Consider the following 19,506-nt stretch of genomic DNA (forward strand, 5'->3'; position numbering starts at 1 on the left):
TATTTCATAGTTTTGATGTCTTCACTATTATTCTACAATGTAAAAATAAAGAAAAACCCTTGAATGAGTAGGTGTGTCCAAACTTTTAACTGGTACTGTAGGTAGGTAGATAGAGCAGCGGAATTAAATTCAGTATGAGTCGTCAGGCAAATGTAGGACGAGGTCTCAGGTCAGCCAAATTGAATCATTATCTACAGTCCAATCCCATTGGAAATGCTTATTTGCACTAGTCTTATCAGCACAAATCATTACTAAATGACCCAACTCTTGTTCTCTTCCACGTTTGTGTGACACTTTAGTATTAATGCTGTTACTCTCATCTCTTATCTTTTTAGGCGATTGTTTGGAGGCAGTGGGCAGTCAGTGGGTGCTATAGCTACTCATTTCAAGGGCTGTTCTTCTTTTTGACATGTTGCACCTTGTGCCATCGTCCTCACCGCAGGACACGCTGCAGTGGCTTCAGCGTCACAGGTTCTCGCCTTTCTGTAGGATCTTCTCCAGCTTCTCAGGTACTCTATAGTGTGTGAGCTCATTTTCTAAGTGGGCTGCTCATTTGACGACTACACAGAGCAGGTCTTTGCCGAGAAGCTGCTTAAGTACCAGTCCCTCGTGGTACGCTTGGACAGCTTTGTGTGTAGGTGCAAGCTGGTGGCACTGATATTCAGCAGTCTCGGCCAGGTACACAGGCTTGCAGTGCTTGGACTCCAGATTGCGGGCCTGACAAAAACTAGGGCAAAGCAGTTAGCTAGGTACCTCTCTGTTTCAGCTGTCGTGGGCAGCCTAGTTGTTTGGAGAAGTAGGTGCTTTCTGTACCCTTGAGTGCCATGCATACAGGGACCTTTGAAATGTTTGGATCCTTTTTTTGTAAATTTGATTGGTGGATTCAAATAAAGTATTTAAAGTGTGTGTGTGTGATTCATCTAATGTAAGACTTAACCTACTGTTTGTTTGTTCCTGTACATTGTTGCCAGAACATCCATTTGCTTGAGAATGTTAGGCCTGTTTCTAAAAGTATCAGCTGTCTTTGTATCTTTTTGTTTTGATGCCTAGGGGTTGATGTCTGAAGGACTTTTCTAGTGAAAATGAAAGATATAGGTTAGAAAATGTACACTGCTCAAAAAAATAAAGGGAACACTTAAACAACACAATGTAACTCCAAGTCAATCACACTTCTGTGAAATGAAACTGTCCACTTAGGAAGCAACACTGATTGACAATAAATTTCGCATGCTGTTGTGCAAATGGAATAGACAACAGGTGGAAATTATAGCCAATTAGCAAGACACCCCCAATAAAGGACTGGTTTTGCAGGTGGTGACCACAGACCACTTCTCAGTTCCTATGCTTCCTGGCTAATGTTTTGGTCACTTTTGAATGCTGGCGGTGCTTTCACTCTAGTGGTAGCATGAGACGGAGTCTACAACCCACACAAGTGGCTCAGGTAGTGTAGCTCATCCAGGATTGCACATCAATGCGAGCTGTGGCAAGAAGGTTTGCTGTGTCTGTCAGCGTAGTGTCCAGAGCATGGAGGCGCTACCAGGAGACAGGCCAGTACATCAGGAGACGTGGAGGAGGCCGTAGGAGGGCAACAACCCAGTAGCGGGACTGCTACCTCCACCTTTGTGCAAGGAGGAGCAGGAGGAGCACTGCCAGAGCCCTGCAAAATGACCTCCAGCAGGCCACAAATGTGCATGTGTCTGCTCAAACGGTCAGAAACAGACTCCATGAGGGTGGTATGAGGGCCCGACGTCCACAGGTGGGGGTTGTGCTTACAGCCCAACACCGTGCAGGACGTTTGGCATTTGCCAGAGAACACCAAGATTGGCAAATTCGCCACTGGCGCCCTGTGCTCTTCACAGATGAAAGCAGGTTCACACTGAGTCTGGAGACGCCGTGGAGAACGTTCTGCTGCCTGCAACATCCTCCAGCATGACCGGTTTGGCGGTGGGTCAGTCATGGTGTGGGGTGGCATTTCTTTGGGGGGGCCGCACAGCCCTCCATGTGCTCGCCAGAGGTAGCCTGACTGCCATTAGGTACCGAGATGAGATCCTCAGACCCCTTGTGAGACCATATGCTGGTGCGGTTGGCCCTGGGTTCCTCCTAATGCAAGACAATGCTAGACCTCATGTGGCTGGAGTGTGTCAGCAGTTCCTGCAAGAGGAAGGCATTGATGCTATGGACTGGCCCGCCCGTTCCCCAGACCTTAATCCAATTGAGCACATCTGGGACATCATGTCTCGCTCCATCCACCAACGCCACGTTGCACCACAGACTGTCCAGGAGTTGGCGGATGCTTTAGTCCAGGTCTGGGAGGAGATCCCTCAGGAGACCATCCGCCACCTCATCAGGAGCATGCCCAGGCGGCACGTGAAGGCCACACACACTACTGAGCCTTATTTTGACTTGTTTTAAGGACATTACATCAAAGTTGGATCAGCCTGTAGTGTGGTTTTCCACTTTAATTTTGAGTGTGACTCCAAATCCAGACCTCCATGGGTTGATAAATTTGATTTCCATTGATAATTTTTGTGTGATTTTGTTGTCAGCACATTCAACTATGTAAAGAAAAAAGTATTTAATAAGATTATTTCATTCATTTAGATCTAGGATGTGTCATTTAGTGTTCCCTTTCTTTTTTTGAGCAGTGTATTTTAAATGTGAAATCACCCATGAATGGCACTCAGATGACTGTCAGACACATCTACAAATCTATAATTGTTTCTCACTTTCTAATGCCAAAGGCCTTTGGAGAGAATAACCCAATCATTTTCTCTCTTTGTGTGTCTTTGTTCCTCCAAAACGTCATCAGACCAGTTTGGAAGTGACTGTGGATCTTCTGTGAATGTTGTAGGTGCTGACCTGTTGAAGATGAGCAGAGAGGACCTGATCCAAATCTGTGGTCTGGCAGCTGGCATCCGACTGTTCAACGCCATCAAAGGAAGATGAGACTATAGTTACAGGAAAGGTACCTATAACAGACCAACAAAATGGCAACACTTGACATCTTCACATGTTTAGTGCTTTGTTCAAGTGTATAGCTCTATATCTAAAAAAAGGACAATTCCTGTGGCGTCCACTGTGCAGGTGTATAAAGCCCCACCTCACCATCTATGTGTGTCAGCAACAGGCCAGGAATCAACCACAGACCAGGAATCAACCACAGACCAAGCCAGGGGGGGAGAGGGTAGGTCTCCGTATTACATCCCACAGAATCTCTGTTGAACATTCCTCTTAGTCCAGGACTAGGCTGGAAAAAATCTTTCTCTCTGTTTGGGAAACCAGCCCCATATTTTTTTACTGATTATGATCTCTTCCCTCCCATGTCCACAGTATACCACACTCTCTATCTAGAGGACCTGACACTGTGGGACCTCTCAGAGAAGATGGCTCTCCTTTACAATATAACTCCCCAGCAGATCAGCCACATCTACAGACAAGGACCTACTGGGATCCACGTGCTGGTCTCTGATGAGGTGAGAAAGTGTGGAAGCAGAGTTGGATTGGTTTTAATTTATGAGACCATTTTTGTGTGTTTCTATCAGTGAGTAGTATAGTAATAAATTATGTAGGAGAGCCAGTTGTTCCATGTAGGAGAGCCAGTTGTTCCATGGAGCAAGCTCGGCTTTATTATGCAATAAAGTCTAATTCTTGGATTCACAAGCTCCGGTCTCTTGAGAAATATCTTTAAGTTGTCTACTTTTCAGTCAAATATTTCTACGACAGTAGTGATAAGGGCGGGGAACAGTGAGGAGTGCTAGCTAGGGTTTATCTCCTCCAGTTGTTAGGTTATCTCCTCCAGAGGCCCTGGGTTGGTTGTTTGTCCCCCTGTGCCCTTGCCTGGCTTAGGTCAGGATGGGCCCACGAATCTCACTAATGGCCCTGTGTAAAAGGCAATTGCAGGGAAAATCACTCATTAACGACTGGTAGGGAACAGGGGAATGTAGGCCTATGGATGCAGGATCAACTCTCGCTCAGGTCTGGCTGTTATGGCCATGGCTGTTTCCATGCACTTGATGATGATGTCTAGTTACTGATCGACTGATAGATATTTGGGGCCTCTAGTCTCTAAGCTCTGGGGCAACATAGCAAGAAGGGCCCTTGAATACATAACACTGGTCATAATACTGTGAAGTAGATGATACTACCAGGATCAACCGAAACCCAGATGAAGGAAGCCATCTGTCGAAACGTTGGTTAATTAATTAATTAATCAATTGGATCGGAGCAATAGAATGTGGCGACCTTCTTTTTCTTTCTAACTACCAGAATCATACCAATAGAGAGAAAGATACAGTATGTCATTTTAATATCACATAACAAACAAATCTTTCTCAGATGGTGCGAAACTTCACTGAGGAAACAAGCTTTGTTATTAGCACTGAAAGGTAATATATTTCCCTCACTTAAATGCACAGAACCTCATCATGTAGATATTCAATTTTGATATATATATATATAAAGCCTAATAGTTTGTCCTGTTTGCCTTCTATTTGCAGATGAAATTAATGACAGCTACCATGTTGTGTTGAAGTGACTAGAGGAAAGGTCTGGAGTGGAGTGGATGGTTTCAGATCACTGTCCAAGTGTCTGGAACATATAGGGCTTGTTGAGGAGCATTAGACTTTGTAACATTAAACGGTGCAATTGTATAGATTGTTCATAGCTCACCCTATATATAATTTTTCTGTCCAAACACTGCAATAACAGTAAAAATCCCCTTGAGACAGCTATTTAGTTTACATTTGTATTTTTTTGTATTTTCTAAATTAAGTTATTGATTAATTTTGATTAGATGTATAATTAGTTTTTAAAATATGGTTTATTTAAAATACCTTTATTACTCCTGCAAAATTGACATGTTTTTTAAATCAATACCATGAAAGTCAATATAAAGTCATGTTTGTGAAATGTATCATAAAGTGCTGTTCAAAGAAATCCAAAATACTGTATACTACGTTGGCCTTCCTTTGGTACAATCTGTAGTTGTTGATTTGTTTGATGTTACATATTAGAAGGCTAACATTAGTTTCTGCGGTATCAGTACATATGGTATTATACATTGAGTGGGGACCAACTGTTTTGTTGGGGTCACACTAAAGTATTCACTCTTTGTTTGCTTCGTACCACAATTGCTTTAACGATTTAAATATTTGAGCTAAAATAATACAGACAAATATTTAAACCCCCAATACAGACTTACAGATAAGGCAAATGAACAGATAATATAGATGTAATAGCTGTATGATGTTTAGCTAATGATTCTATTCTGCTTCTGTTATTTATCTCCCATTTTATGTAACATTTTATGTACAGCATATCAGTTCTTCCACATACCTGTCCTGAAATGTAAATGGCTTAATATTGTCCAACATGTTAAGGAAAGTATTACTGCCCCAATGTTTCAATTTCAATGAAAGACAATCGTACATTTGGACTTGACTGTGATGATGTGATTTCACTCAACATAAAGTATTTTGCACTGCTCTGTACTATTCTTCTGAGTTCAGTTTCTTATTCAATTAAAAACAAAAAACAATGTATTAAGTGAGAAGTAGGTCATTGGTCTGAAGCCGAAAAAGATTAGATAATAAATTCACATGAGCACCACCATGCCTACTCCACCCATGCTCTACCAAGGTTTTACAGCACACATCTTTGGCCTACTACAGTAGCTATGTTGGTCTATTGTACTTTAAACAATGTATATGTAGGTTGATTAGGATTCAAACCTTCTCAAACAGCCTAATTTATACTCTTAGAGGAGGTGCTCCCACAATAATGTGATTTGTACTGCATACAAGTTAAAGTATTGGAATCTTGACACACGACACCAATCCCGTTCCACTACCTTTTCATGTTTTGTTTTTGTATTATAGGAACGCAAGCTTAGACCATCAAGACCATCATGCCACTGTAGTAATGTACTGCCTGACTGTATTTCCTTCACCTTTATTTTAGCAATACATGAAATTGAGAAAAAATTATATTTCATAACATCTTTTTTTGGTCAGTAGGGGCCAACATAACAACAGGTGATGGTTTGTTGGAGACTGACACTCATATAGTGCCTTCGGAAAGTATTCAGACCCCTTGACTTTTTCCACATTTTGTTACGTTACAGCCATATTCTAAAATTGATTAAATTGTTTTTTCCCCTCATCAATCTACACATAATACCCCATAATGACAAAGCAAAAACAGTTTATTTTATATTTTAAATTGACATATACATTTACATAAGTATTCAGACCCTTTACTCAGTACTTGGTTGAAGCACCTTTGGCAGCGATTACAGCATTGAGTCATCTTGGGTATGATGCTACAAGCTTGGCACACCTGTATTTGGGGAGTTTCTCCCATTCTTCTCTGCAGATCCTCTCAAGCTCTGCCAGGTTGGATGGGGAGCGTTGCTGCACAGCTATTTTCAGGTCTCTCCAGAGATGTTAGATCGGGTTTAAGTCCGGGCTCTGGCTGGGCCACTCAAGGACATTCAGAGACTTGTCACGAAGCCACTCCTGCGTTGTCTTGGCTGTGTGCTTAGAGTCGTTGTCCTGTTGGAAGGTGAACCGTCGCCCCATTCTGAAGTCCTAAGTGCTCTGGAGCAGGTTTTCATCAAGGATCTCTCTGTACTTTGCTCTGTTCATCTTCCCCTCAATCCTGACTAGTCTCCCAGTCCCTGCCGCTAAAAAACATCCCCACAGCATGATGCTGCCACTACCATGCTTCACCGTAGGGATGGTGCCAGGTTTCCTCCAGACGTGAAGCTTGGCATTCAGGTCAAAGAGTTCAATCTTGGTTTCATCAGACCAGAGAATCTTGTTTCTCATGGTCTGAGAGTCTATAGGTGCCTTTTGGCAAACTCCAAACGGGCTGTCATGTGCCTTTTTACTGAGGAGTGGCTTCCGTCTGGCCACTCTACCATAAAGGCCTGATTGGTGGAGTGCTGCAGAGATGGTTTTCCTTCTGGAAGGTTCTCCCATCTCCACAGAGGAACTCTAGAGCTCTGTCAGAGTGACCATTCAGTTCTTGGTCACCTCCCTGACCAAGGCCCGACTGCTCAGTTTGGTCGGGTGGCCAGCTCTAGGAAGAGTATTGGTGGTTCCAAACTTCTTCCATTTAAGAATGATGGAGGCCACTGTGTTCTTGGGGACCTTCAATGCTGCAGACATTTTTTGATACCCTTTCCCATATCTGTGCCTCGACACAATCCTGTCTCTGAGCTCTACGGACAATTCCTTCAACCTCATGGCTTGGTTTTTGTTCTGACATGCACTGTCAACTGTGGGACCTTATATAGACAGGTGTGTGCCTTTCCAAATCATGTTCAATCAATTGAATTTACCACAGGTGGACTCCAATCAAGTTGTAGAAACATCTCAAGGATGCTCAATGGAAACAGGATGCACCTGAGCTCAATTTCGAGTCTCATAGCAAAGGGTCTGAATACTTATGTAAATAAAGTATTTTTTAATTCAATTTTTTAAAATACATTTTCAAAAATCTCTACAAACCTGTTTTCGTTTAGTCATTTGTTTGTAGATTGCTGTGTTTTTTTTATTTTTATTAATCCATTTTAGAGTAAGGCTGTAACGTAACAAAATGTGGAAAAAGTCAAGGGGTCTGAATATTTTCTGAAGGTCTATAGAGGCTGTCTGCATTCCTGATTTCTGTAACTGTCAGTTTACCTGTGTAATATTGACATGAGTGCAGAAACACTTGTTTTGCAAACATGGTCCTGTTTTATCAAATGCTGTGCTGATCAATGGGCAGTTCATTACCTCTGTCAAATGAACATGTACACTGAACAAAAATGCAACATGTAATGTTTTACAAGATCCCAGAAATGTTCCATAGGCACAAAAAGCTTATTTTTCTCAAATGTTCTGCACAATCCCTGTTAGTGAGCATTTGTCCTTTGCCAAGATAATCCATCCACCTGACAGGTGTTGCATATCAAGATGCTGATTAAACTGCATGATCATCACACAGGTTCACCTTGTGCTGGGGACAAGAAAAGGCCACTCTATGTGCAGTTTTGTCACATGACTACATTAAAATATAAATACAGTAGGCTACATAGGCCTATATATTTAAATCATATTGAAATCAATTTCATGTTCAATAAATGTAGATTTGTTTAGCTAATTGTAGGCTACTGTATCAAATGTCTGCCTCAATTTCATGATGTGTAGGCCTAACAACATGTGCGCAATGATGCGCCAAATATTCGATTTAGTGCATAGCATTAGAATAATCAGCCTCAATATTTGCAGCCATAGGTGATAATTTATTTCTAGCAGCTGATCCGTCATCAGTATCTAATGTTAAGGTAAGATTTGAATGGAGAACACTGATCCGAGAGCGGCGCTGTTCTTTCAATCCTATCATTTTTACATTTACATTTTAGTCATTTAGCAGACGCTCTTATCCAGAGCGACTTACCGTTAGTGAATACATATTTTTTTTATACTGGCCCCCCGTGGGAATCGAACCCACAACCCTGGCGTTGCAAACGCCATGCTCTATCAACTGAGCTACATCCCTGCCGGCCATTCCCTCCCCTACCCTGGACAACGCTGGGCCAATTGTGCGTCGCCCATGAGTCTCCCGGTCGCGGCCGGCTGCGACAGAGCCTGGATTCGAACCAGGATCTCTAGTGGCACAATTAGCACTGCGATGCAGTGCCTTAGACCACTGCGCCACTCAGGAGCCCCTGTATCGACACATGCTTTAAAGACGCACTCATTTAAAGTTCTCTGTACGTGGTGTTTTGAGAAACGTGAGTTCTTCGACTGTTATAGAAACAACAAATCGTTACAACACTTGTAAGCTTAAGTTCCATCGCTATCGGGAAAATGGGCCTTGGCTATTACGTCATAGACATGGCTATTTGTATTCATGCAAAACATATGGATTCTCCCTTTGAAGAGGGGAGGGGGGTGAAGTTCACAACAATTTCTTATTGTTTTACACTAATTCAGTTAAGTCAGATGTTTGCCATCAGACCGCCCTCCCCTTGAGTTTAGCTGTTTGTATGTCTTCTGTATCCTTCCAGATCTTTCTCCTCCTTTTGACAAAATATTTTCAGCACCGACCATTATAAACGTCATTTTGCTTACTGGGTTCAGATCGTAGGGAACACACTGAAAAGTAACTTGACACTGTTGGTCAGTCAGCATTAAAATGGCATGAAGCCAGCTACAGTATCTAGCCAGTTTGACTGTCAAAAATCTGGTATGGTGGTGTGGTTCTCGGTAACGGCTGGACGGATCATAACGAGAGGAGGGGAGTGTAATAATCTCAATGCATTTAATATAGATTAGATTTACAACAAACTGCAGCTCCAACTACTAAAAGCACAGGTCAGGGTGCACTGTATAACACAGGAGCTGTCAAAGAGTTGGTGGATGGTCTAAGGCAGGGATGGGCAACTGTTGGCCCGCAGGCCGCATGCGGCCCCCCTTTTGTAGGCCAGCGGACCAATAAAACAAATATATACACTACTGGTCAAAAGTTTTAGAACACCTACTCATTCCAGGGTTTTTCTTAATTTTTTACTATTTTCTACATTGTAAAATATTGGTGAAGACATGAAAACTATGAAATAATATATGGAATCATGTAGTAAACAGAAAAGTGTTAAACAAATCTACATTTATTTTATATTTGAGAATCTTGAAATAGCCACCCTTTGCCTTGATGACAGCTTTGCACACTCTTGGCATTCTCTCAACCAGCTTCACCTGGAATGCTATTCCAACAGTCTTGAAGGAGTTCCCACATATGCTGAGCACTTGTTGGCTGCTTTTCCTTCACTCTGCCATCCGACTCATCCCAAACCATCTCAATTGGGTTGAGGTCGGGGGATTGTGGAGGCCAGGTCATCTGATGCAGCACTCCATCACTCTCCTTCTTGGTAAAATAGCCCTTACACAGCCTGAAGGTGTGTTGGTCATTGTCCTGTTGAAAAACAAATGATAGTCCCACTAAGCCCAAACCAGATGGAATGGCGTATCGCTGCAGAATGCTGTGGTAGTCATGCTGGTTAAGTGTGCCTTGAATTCTAAATAAATCACAGACAGTGTCACCAGCAAAGCACCATAACACCTCCTCCTCCATGCTTTACAGTGGGAAATACACATGCGGCGATCATCCGTTCCCCCACACCGTGTCTCACAAAGACACAGCGGTTGGAACCAAAAATCTCCAATTTGGACTCTAGACCAAAGGACATTTCCACCGGTCTAATGTCCATTGCTCGTGTTTCTTGGCCCAAGCAAGTCTTTTTTTATTATTGGTGTCCTTTAGTAGTGGTTTCTTTGCAGCAATTCGACCATGAAGGCCTGATTCACGCAGTCTCCTCTGAACAGTTGATGTTGAGATGTGTCTGTTACTTGAACTCTGTGAAGCATTTATTTGGGCTGCAATTTCTAAGGCTGGTAACTCTAATGAACTTATCCTCTGCAGCATAGGTAACTCTGGGTCTTCCATTCCTGTGGCGGTCCTCATGAGAGCCAGTTTCATCATAGCGCTTGATGGTTTTTGCGACTGCACTTGAAGAAACGTTCAAAGTTCTTGATATTTTCCGTATTGACTTAATGTCTTAAAGTAATGATGGACTGTCGTTTCTCTTTGCTTATTTGAGCTGTTCTTGCCATAATATGGACTTTTAGCAAATAGGGCTATCTTCTTTATACAACCCCTACCTTGTCACAACACAACTGATTGGCTCAAACGCATTAAGAAGGAAAGAAATTCCACAAATTAACTTTTAAGAAGGCACACCTGTTAATTGAAATGCATTCCAGGTGACTACCTCATGAAGCTGGTTGAGAGAGTGCCACAAGTGTGCAAAGCTGTCATCAAGGCAAAGGGTGGCTATTTGAAGAATCTCAAATATAAAATATATTTTGATTTGTTTAACACTTTTCTGGTTACTACATGATTCCATATGTGTTATTTCATAGTTTTGATGTCTTCGCTATTATTCTACAATGTAGAAAATAAAAAAAATAAAGAAAAACCTTTGATCATCAGTTATCATATTAAAAACTGCAAACATTTGCCTCCACCCTATGGCAAAATGTGTAGAATTTGCAGACCCACGAGCCACTGCGGCCCCTCATGATGAGTTCTGTTTTTTGGTGGCCCCCACCCCCATCAAAGATGCCCATCCCTGGACTAAGGGCACTCGTTAGGTATCGTGATGTTGACTATTCACTGTTTTCTTCACACCTGACACAACCTCACAGTTCCTCTGTAGCAGTGAGGTCATTCTGGTCACAAGGGGTACAGAGAAAGGGAGTACCAGAACCAGACAACTTGGTAACAATGCCACTTCGTGTAGGACCGGCCAGCGGTTCTCAACCTTTTCTGTTCCGGGGACCCCCAAATCACTGTCAAAAGCTCTTGAGGACCACCATTCGGTATTTCTTAGCATAAAATATCTTGTCTGTCAAATTTTGTCAATTTTATCAGTGAAAGTTAACAGATTAAAGGCCTACTATTATTATTATAATAAACAATTTACATTGTGAAAAGCAACGTAAAATTGCTTATAATTAATACTCCCAGCTGTTTTTAAAAATATATATATATAAATTCGCTGGGCTACAGTATCACAATTTGACTTGCACCTGATGATCCGTTTACACTCTTCATTGGTGTTTTACATTACGCGTATGAAGTTATTATAATGTTATTACCATAGAATTACATACAGAGTGAATTATAGGATCTATGGTTATTACAGAGTATTCCAGGATTGCATTTGTCATCGCAAAACAATATAGTTCAAATTAGTCATACAATCAGGTTTCATGGTACATTATTGAGCAGCATACAGTAGGCTATCCTCTCACCAATGTCCCAAACTTGGCTTTCAGCTTCGTCCAGCATGCCTGTCCTGTAGCTGGTTAGGATCCTGTGGCCAGCTTAGGAGGACTAAGAATGATCTGCAATGATGGTCTGAGCTTTCAGCTTCAAGGTTGTAGGCTGTTTGCTGGGTTAGTCTTCATTTGAATAAATTCAAAGTAGATCCCTAGTCTGGATTTCCATATAATTTGTGTAGAGAAAAGGGATAGGGCACAGTACAAGTTTCAAGTTCTTTAGTCTTATGTATGGAATAGGCATGGTATACATTTTCAACGAAATGCTTACTTGCAGGTTCCTTCTGGACAATGCAACAACAATAAGAAATAGTAAAAAATAAGAATATTAACATACAGGTCTACAACATGGGGGCATATCCCCTCCTTTCAACACAGATGAAAAAGAGAAGACGGAGAGAGAGTACCACTGGGATGATTGAGATACACCCCAAGTTAAATTTCGGTTCAACTGAAAGGTTCCGAATTTGTAAGGAGGAAGCTGAGGAAAGGGATTGCCCAGAGAAGACAGACAGCTAAAGCCGCCACCCGAACGCAGTTTCAGTATAACGGATGATCCTTTAAAATAACTATTTTAACAGTCTTTGAAAATCTTTCATATTTCTAATTATAGTGTTACATTGAATTTGGCCACAACAACTTCTTATTGTTTTACACTAATTCAGTGAAATCAGATGTTTGCCATCAGACCGCCCTCTCCGTGATTTTATTTGTGTCTTCCGCATCCTTCCAGATCTTTCTCCTTTCGACAAAATCTTTTCAGCACCTACCGTCGTTTCTTCCCACCACAGAGATCAGCAAACTATTTCATGTTGGAATCTGTCAGCAAAGCTATGATCATGAGTGGTACGTTTGCATGACGTTTTACATTATAATATAGCCTCTGATATAATTATAATTTACAGAAAATATGTTTTATGTTCAGTCTGATATCTATCCTCATTTGACATCGACGAGCCCTCGCAATTATGTTATCCATTATCTGGATGTGACATTTCTATAAGCCTATTATTATTAATGACATTAAAACATCTATTTGAACCGATTTTCATGTATTATGGAAATCAAGGACATGTTGCAGATTGAACTACTGTAGCCAAACATATACATTTACGTTTTAGTCATTAAGAAGACGCTCTTATCCAGAGCGACTTACAGTTAGTGAGTGCATACATTTTTCTACAAGAAAAGTGTTACACTACACTCTTAGAAAAAAAGGTGATATCTAGAACCTTAAAGGTTTCCTCGGCTGTCCCCATAGAGAACACTTTGAAGAACCCTTTTTGGTTCCAGGTAGAACCCTTTCTACAGAGGGTTCTACAAGGAGTGTTCTTTTTAAATAGTTAAAGCCACAACCCTTAATTCGTGTTTCAGCCAAAATGCAGCCCCACCACTTGTTTACTCCAGGTATTAAATTAACCCAGGTGGAACTAAAACCCAGTACCTAGTTAAAAAAAAAAAGTAGGCCTATGTAATGAAACATTTTTGTCCACATTACATTTTCCACAGCCAACAACACCTGTAAGCAACAGCAAAATCCGACAACCCCATAGTAGAATAGTTTACCAATTCACTTATTCAGCCTGTTGCATTCTATGCAGGGGAGGCCCTAGCCTTTTTGGGGCCCTAAGCGAGATTTTGTTGGCGTGCAAAACCTTGCTTGCAAAACATCTTAGTGGCCTCCCCTTTTGACGGGAGAGAAAAATATAAGTTCTAAGGTTAATTTCCTGCAATTCTACAGATTTTGCCATGGGGTGTATAGAAATTGTAGAAGTTTTAAAGCTAATTTCCTGCAATTCTACAAATGTTTCCACAAATTATTCCATGTTAATGATATCTTTGTGAGAGTGACTAACAAAATCAATGGGGGCCCCCTGGAGGTTAGGGCCCCTGGGCACGTGCCTTGCATGCCCGGTCGGTAGTTGGCTATGATTATTACAAGTTTAGATAGCTGGCTAGACTAATTTATCAATCAAAAAATTGTTAGCTGACATGGCTTATCGAGGGACTGTCAGTGACTGACACAACCAAATGTCGAACTTGCACCTTGTGTATTCTACTATTCTAACTCTCAACAGTAAATTGAGGCCCCAAGAATTTAGTCAAAAATTACTTTATTTTGAAGGAATGCCTTTGATTTGACAGCATGCATATGGGCAGTTCGGCACGACCCGACCATTAAACCCGATGACGTGTTTCTGCACATGAGCTTCGCTAGCTAACGTTGCCATGACAACTCCTACAGGCGTGATCGAAGATTTCTAATGGAAAAACTGTTGTGTGTGGATATTCTAGTTTTTCCCTTTAGGGCACCTGTAACGCCCACCTGCTTACATACATTGGAATGCTTGGAATGTTTTATCCTGTGAAACGCATTAAACAATGCCGACGTTAGTTTTTACTCCCGTCTCATGTCCTGTCCTTATATTAGTTGTATAAGTAATACAGTGTGCTATACAACAAAACTGGCGACGAGGAAGAAACGTTCTCACGTTTGTGTTCATTATTTTTGGTAGAAAGTCTGAGTTTAATTCGTTTTTTTACTGTAGAAAGACGCAAAGTAAACGTGGAGCTAGCCAGTCGAGTGATGCTAGCTAGCTTCTGATGTCACAGCAATGAGAGCCTCGAGGAAGAGGAAGAGGAAGAGTTTCGCTGTGGGAGAAAGTGGAATCACTGCAAGTAAAAAACAAGCCAAAAAAAGGGTCTGGGAGTAAGGGACCGTCTAAAAAGTGTGACAAAGAAAAATAATAAGCTAAATGTCTGCACTGGTTGGAAATATAAGAACATTTGATGAATCTGTCAAGTTCAATGGAGTTCTTACACAGAATGTTTTGAGTACTTTGTGTTGGCAAATGGAATTAAAGCAGATGTAGTTGTGCCAACATTTTTGACTGTTATGTGAGGAAAAACATTAAATCTACTGCACAGCCTAGTAACGCCTGAAAAACCTGGTGATAAATCATATGATGAAATTGTTTCCGGTCACTAATTCTAACTGGCTGAACCAGTAGAACCGGGGCGCAGGTACCTACCCACCCTTTTGGCCTTGTCTGCCTTATACGGTGAGGGAAAAAAGTATTTGATCCACTGCTGATTTTGTACGTTTGCCCACTGACAAAGACATGATGGGGCGGCAGGTAGCTTAGTGGGTAAGAGCGTTGTGCCAGTAACCAAAAGGTCGCTGGTTCTAATCCCCGAGCTGACTAGGTGAAAAATCTGTCGATGTGCCCTTAAGCAAGGCACTTAACCCTAATTGCTCCTGTAAGTCGCTCTGGATAAGAGCGTCTGCTAAATGACTAAAATGTAAATGTAAATGATCAGTCTATCATTTTAATGGTAGTTTTATTTGAACAGTGAGAGACAGAATAACAACAAAAAAATCCAGAAAAACGCATGTCAAAAATGTTATAAATTGATTTGCATTTTAATGAGGGAAATAAGTATTTGACCCCTCTGCAAAACATGACTTAGTACTTGGTGTCAAAACCCTTGTTGGTAATCACAGATGTCAGACGTTTCTTGTAGTTGGCCACCAGGTTTGCACACATCTCAGGAGGGATTTTGTCCCACTCCTCTTTGCAGATCTTCTCCAAGTCATTAAGGTTTCGAGGCTGACGTTTGGCAACTCGAACCTTCAGGGAGCCTCCACAGATTTTCTATGGGATTAAGGTCTGGAGACTGGCTAGGCCACTCCAGGACCTTAATGTGCTTCTTCTTGAGCCACTCCTTTGTTGCCTTGGCCGTGTGTTTTGGGTCATTGTCATGCTGGAATACCCATCCACCAGGTTGTACGCGCTCCTGAGATCCAATTTTGTGAAGAATCGCGCCCCGTGTAATGACTCCGTCATACTAGCAATCAGAGGGAGTGGATAGCTGTATTTGATTGTGATCTGATTGAGACCACGGTAGTCAATGCACGGGCATAAACCACCATCCTTCTTCTTCACAACAAATTAACTTGATGACGCAGGGGAAGTGGACGGCCGTATGTATCCCTGTCTCAGAGATTCGGTGACATATGTCTCCATAGCCGCCATCTCCTCCTGAGACAGAGGATACACATGACTTCGAGGAAGCGCAGCGCCTACTTGGAGGTTTATCGCACAATCCCCCTGTCGATGGGGTGGTAATTGAGTCGCCTTCTTTTTACAGAAGGCGAGAGCCAAATCGGCATATTCAGGTGGAATGTGCATGGTGGGAACTTGGTTCGGACTTTCCACCGTCGTTGCCCCTACGGAAATACCTACACACCTCCCCAAGCACTGATCAGACCATCACTTGAGAGCCCTCTGTTGCCATGAAATGTTGGGGTCATGAGAAGTTAACCAGGGAAGCCCCAACACCATGGGAAACGCAGGAGAATCGATCAGATACAAACTAATTTTCTCCTCATGGCCCTCCTGCGTTTTCATCCTGAGAGGCGCTGTGACCTCCCTAATCAACCCTGACCCCAAACGGCGGCTATCTAGGGCATGGATAGGGAAGGGCACATCAACTGGAACAATAGGAATCCCTAACTTATAAAATTCCCAGCTGCGCCTGAATCTACTAGCGCCTTATGCTGGGAATGAGGAGAAACCTCGGGAAACACAACTTTAATACACATATGCGCAACAGGGAGCTCTGGGTGAGTTGGGTGCCTACTCACCTGGAATGGCTCGTCAGTGCACTGCCTACTGCCTCGACTCCTAGGAGACCCTCCCCAGCACCGACCAGCAGTGTGTCCTCTGCGGCCACAGTTGGTGCAGGGGACGGCCCCTCTCCTGGTCTCCCTCATACCAGCACCTCAGAGCTCCATAGGGGTCGGCTCGGAAGTGCTGGGGGATGGAATGGACGGCCCCGGATCCGGACGTCCGCGGGTAGCCAACAGGGTATCCAGGCGAATCGACATGTCCACCAGTTGGTCCAGGCTTAGGTTGGTGTCCCTGCAGGCCAATTCCCGACGCCCGTCCTCCCTCAAGCTACATCGGTAGTGGTCGATGAGGGCTCTCTCATTCCATCCCGCGTTGGCAGCCAGCGTCCGGAAGTCCAGTGCGAACTCCTGCGCGCTCCTCCTCCCCTGTCTGAGGTGGAATAGATGCTCACCCGCTGCTTTACCTTCTGGTGGATGATCGAATACCGCCCTAAAGCAGCAGGTGAACTCTGCATAGTTGACAGTAGTGGCGTCTATTCCCCCCCCACTCGCCGTTGGCCCACTCCAGCGCCTTGACGGACAGACAGGAGATGAGGGCGGACACGCTCTCGTATCCCGAGGGTACCGGGTGGATGGTTGCCAGGTAGAGTTCGACCTGGAGCAGGAAACCCTGACACCCGGCAGCTGTGCCATCATAAGCCCTCGGGAGCGAGAGCCGAATCCCACTGGACCCCGGAGGTGAAGCGATGGGTATCGATGATGGTGGTGGTGTAATCGGAGGAGGTGTAGGCAGACCTCCTCTCTCCCATCGCTCCATGGTGTTCACTACACGTTCCATGGCGGTGCCGAGAGCCTGGATCATGGCCGCTTGTTGTTGCACGCGTTCTTCCATTGATCCTGCTGGCACCGCTGCTCCTGCTGACTCCATGTCACTGGTGTGTGATTCTGTCATAAGCATCAGTGAATGCGGGGGGTGAAGTCAAATGCAGGACACAGAGCTTACTGGAAATGTACTTTACTCAAAAGTAACCAGAGTATAAACAACCTCCAAAACAGGGAGGAAAATAACCTGCACAATAAACTACTGCCGATGACGAAAACAATCACACACAAAACACAATGAAAGACAGAGGGTTATATAGGGAATACAATGCAACATAATTGGAAACAGGTGTACACAATCAAGACCAAACAAGTCAAACACAGAAACATAGATCGGTAGCAGCTAGTACTCCGGGGACGACGAACGCCGAAGCCTGCCCGAGCAAGGAGGAGGGGCAGCCTCGGCTGAATCTGTGACATCTATGGTCAGATTAGGCATATTTAACAGGATTATCATACAAGATAAATGTCTAGCGGGTGACATGTAGGCCATTTTATGCTCCAATAATAGTATGGATACTGCATGTGGAACTCTTAGGGTTAAATCATGGTACAAAACTATTGATGCCGAATCCTGCACCGCCTGAGCTGCAGCTACCACAGACTGTAAACATAGTGGCATTGCTTGTGCTACCTGGTCTAACCTAGATGAATAATATGCAATGGGTTTGTTTTTCTCACCATGTTTCTGAGTCAAGACCGATGTCATATATCCCTCCCTACAGTCCACCGTTTGAGTAAAAGGCCTGTCATATCTAGGAAAAGCTAAGACTGTTTGGGAAGTTAGCAACTCTTTTATCTCTATAAATTGTTCCTCCGCTTCGGAGTTCCAAATGATTTTATCATGGCCTGCCATTGCCTTCCCATAGATAAGATCACTTAATTTACCAGTATGCAGTGAATAATGTGGTACCCAAGCTCTACAGTAGTTTATCATTCCCAAAAAGCTCATCATTTGTTTCTTGTTTAACGGTTTTGGCGCTTCAAGTATAGCAGTTTTCCTGGATGAGTTTAATGTTCGCCCCTCCTGAGTTATGGTATGTCCTAAGTAAATTACCTCGCTCTGCCAGAGTTGAAGTTTCTTTTTGCTTACTTTGTGTCCCTGCTCTGCCAGAAAGGTCAACAATTGGATTGTATCTGTTTTACATCCCTCTTGAGTGGGATTAGCCAATAGAATATAATCTACCTAAATTAACATTTGGCTTCCTTCCTGAGGTTCAAACTTTCACAAATTCCTGGTTATAGCCTGGCTCTCCCTCCCCGCTCACTACCATGTTATCCCGTACCACATACAGTGGGGAAAAAAAGTATTTAGTCAGCCACCAATTGTGCAAGTTCTCCCACTTAAAAAGATGAGAGAGGCCTGTAATTTTCATCATAGGGACACGTCAACTATGACAGACAAAATGAGAAAAAAATATCCAGAAAATCACATTGTAGGATTTTTAATGAATTTATTTTCAAATTATGGTGGAAAATAAGTATTTGGTCAATAACAAAAGTTTCTCAATACTTTGTTATATACCCTTTGTTGGCAATGACACAGGTCAAACATTTTCTGTAAGTCTTCACAAGGTTTTCACACACTGTTGCTGGTATTTTGGCCCATTCCTCCATGCAGATCTCCTCTAGATCAGTGATGTTTTGGGGCTGTCGCTGGGCAACACGGACTTTCAACTCCCTCCAAAGATTTTCTATGGGGTTGAGATCTGGAGACTGGCTAGACCTTGAAATGCTTCTTACGAAGCCACTCCTTCGTTGCCCGGGCGGTGTGTTTGGGATCATTGTCATGCTGAAAGACCTAGCCACGTTTCATCTTCAATGCCCTTGCTGATGGAAGGAGGTTTTCACTCAAAATCTCACGATACATGGCCCCATTCATTCTTTCCTTTACACGGATCAGTCGTCCTGGTCCCTTTGCAGAAAAACAGCCCCAAAGCATGATGTTTCCACCCCCATGCTTCACAGTAGGTATGGTGTTATTTGGATGCAACTCAGCATTCTTTGTCCTCCAAACACGACAAGTTGAGTTTTTACCAAAAAGTTATATTTTGGTTTCATCTGACCATATGACATTCTCCCAATCCTCTTCTGGATCATCCA

The 19,506-nt window shown here is 42.9% G+C and overlaps 2 protein-coding genes across 7 annotated transcripts in view; both read left to right on the top strand.

Moving 5' to 3' along the window:
* Positions 1–360: 360 nt before the first annotated feature.
* LOC121536321 (alpha-globin transcription factor CP2-like) lies at positions 361–5,472 on the top strand. 3 transcript variants are annotated; one of them, XM_041843596.2, is made up of 6 exons: positions 361–509; positions 2,852–2,938; positions 3,081–3,194; positions 3,331–3,473; positions 4,336–4,381; positions 4,491–5,472. In XM_041843596.2, the coding sequence occupies exons 1-6, from the start codon at positions 410–412 to the stop codon at positions 4,532–4,534; spliced, it is 534 nt and encodes a 177-aa protein (XP_041699530.1). In that variant the 5' UTR covers positions 361–409; the 3' UTR covers positions 4,535–5,472. The 3 variants fall into 3 exon arrangements, 1 of the variants encoding a protein (XP_041699530.1); XR_005994855.1 differs by lacking the exons at positions 361–509; positions 4,336–4,381; positions 4,491–5,472 and having other exon boundaries at positions 2,833–2,965; positions 3,085–3,184; positions 3,331–3,413; XR_005994856.2 differs by lacking the exons at positions 361–509; positions 2,852–2,938; positions 3,081–3,194 and having other exon boundaries at positions 3,435–3,473; positions 4,336–4,385; positions 4,497–5,472.
* Positions 5,473–12,404: 6,932 nt separating this feature from the next.
* Positions 12,405–19,506, top strand: part of LOC121537009 (sterile alpha motif domain-containing protein 9) — a 43,284-nt gene continuing 36,182 nt past the window's right edge. For 2 of the 4 annotated variants that reach the window (XR_006657272.1, XR_005994936.1), the window contains exon 1: positions 12,405–12,734. The gene's annotated coding sequence lies outside the window, so the exon portion shown is untranslated. The remainder of the gene's footprint in view (positions 12,735–19,506) is intronic. The other 2 variants (XM_041844725.2, XM_041844726.2) reach the window with 1 other exon arrangement.

The sequence above is a fragment of the Coregonus clupeaformis genome, chromosome 23, assembly GCF_020615455.1.
Source record: "Coregonus clupeaformis isolate EN_2021a chromosome 23, ASM2061545v1, whole genome shotgun sequence".
Classification (NCBI taxonomy): domain Eukaryota; kingdom Metazoa; phylum Chordata; class Actinopteri; order Salmoniformes; family Salmonidae; genus Coregonus; species Coregonus clupeaformis.

Coding starts and splice junctions, on each gene's coding strand:
- LOC121536321 (XM_041843596.2), top strand. CDS start 410: ATGTTGCACCTTGTGCCATCGTCCTCACCGCAGGACACGCTGCAGTGG. Junction 510..2,851: donor GATCTTCTCCAGCTTCTCAG/GTACTCTATAGT, acceptor TGAATGTTGTAG/GTGCTGACCTGTTGAAGATG. Junction 4,382..4,490: donor AAGCTTTGTTATTAGCACTG/AAAGGTAATATA, acceptor TTTGCCTTCTAT/TTGCAGATGAAATTAATGAC.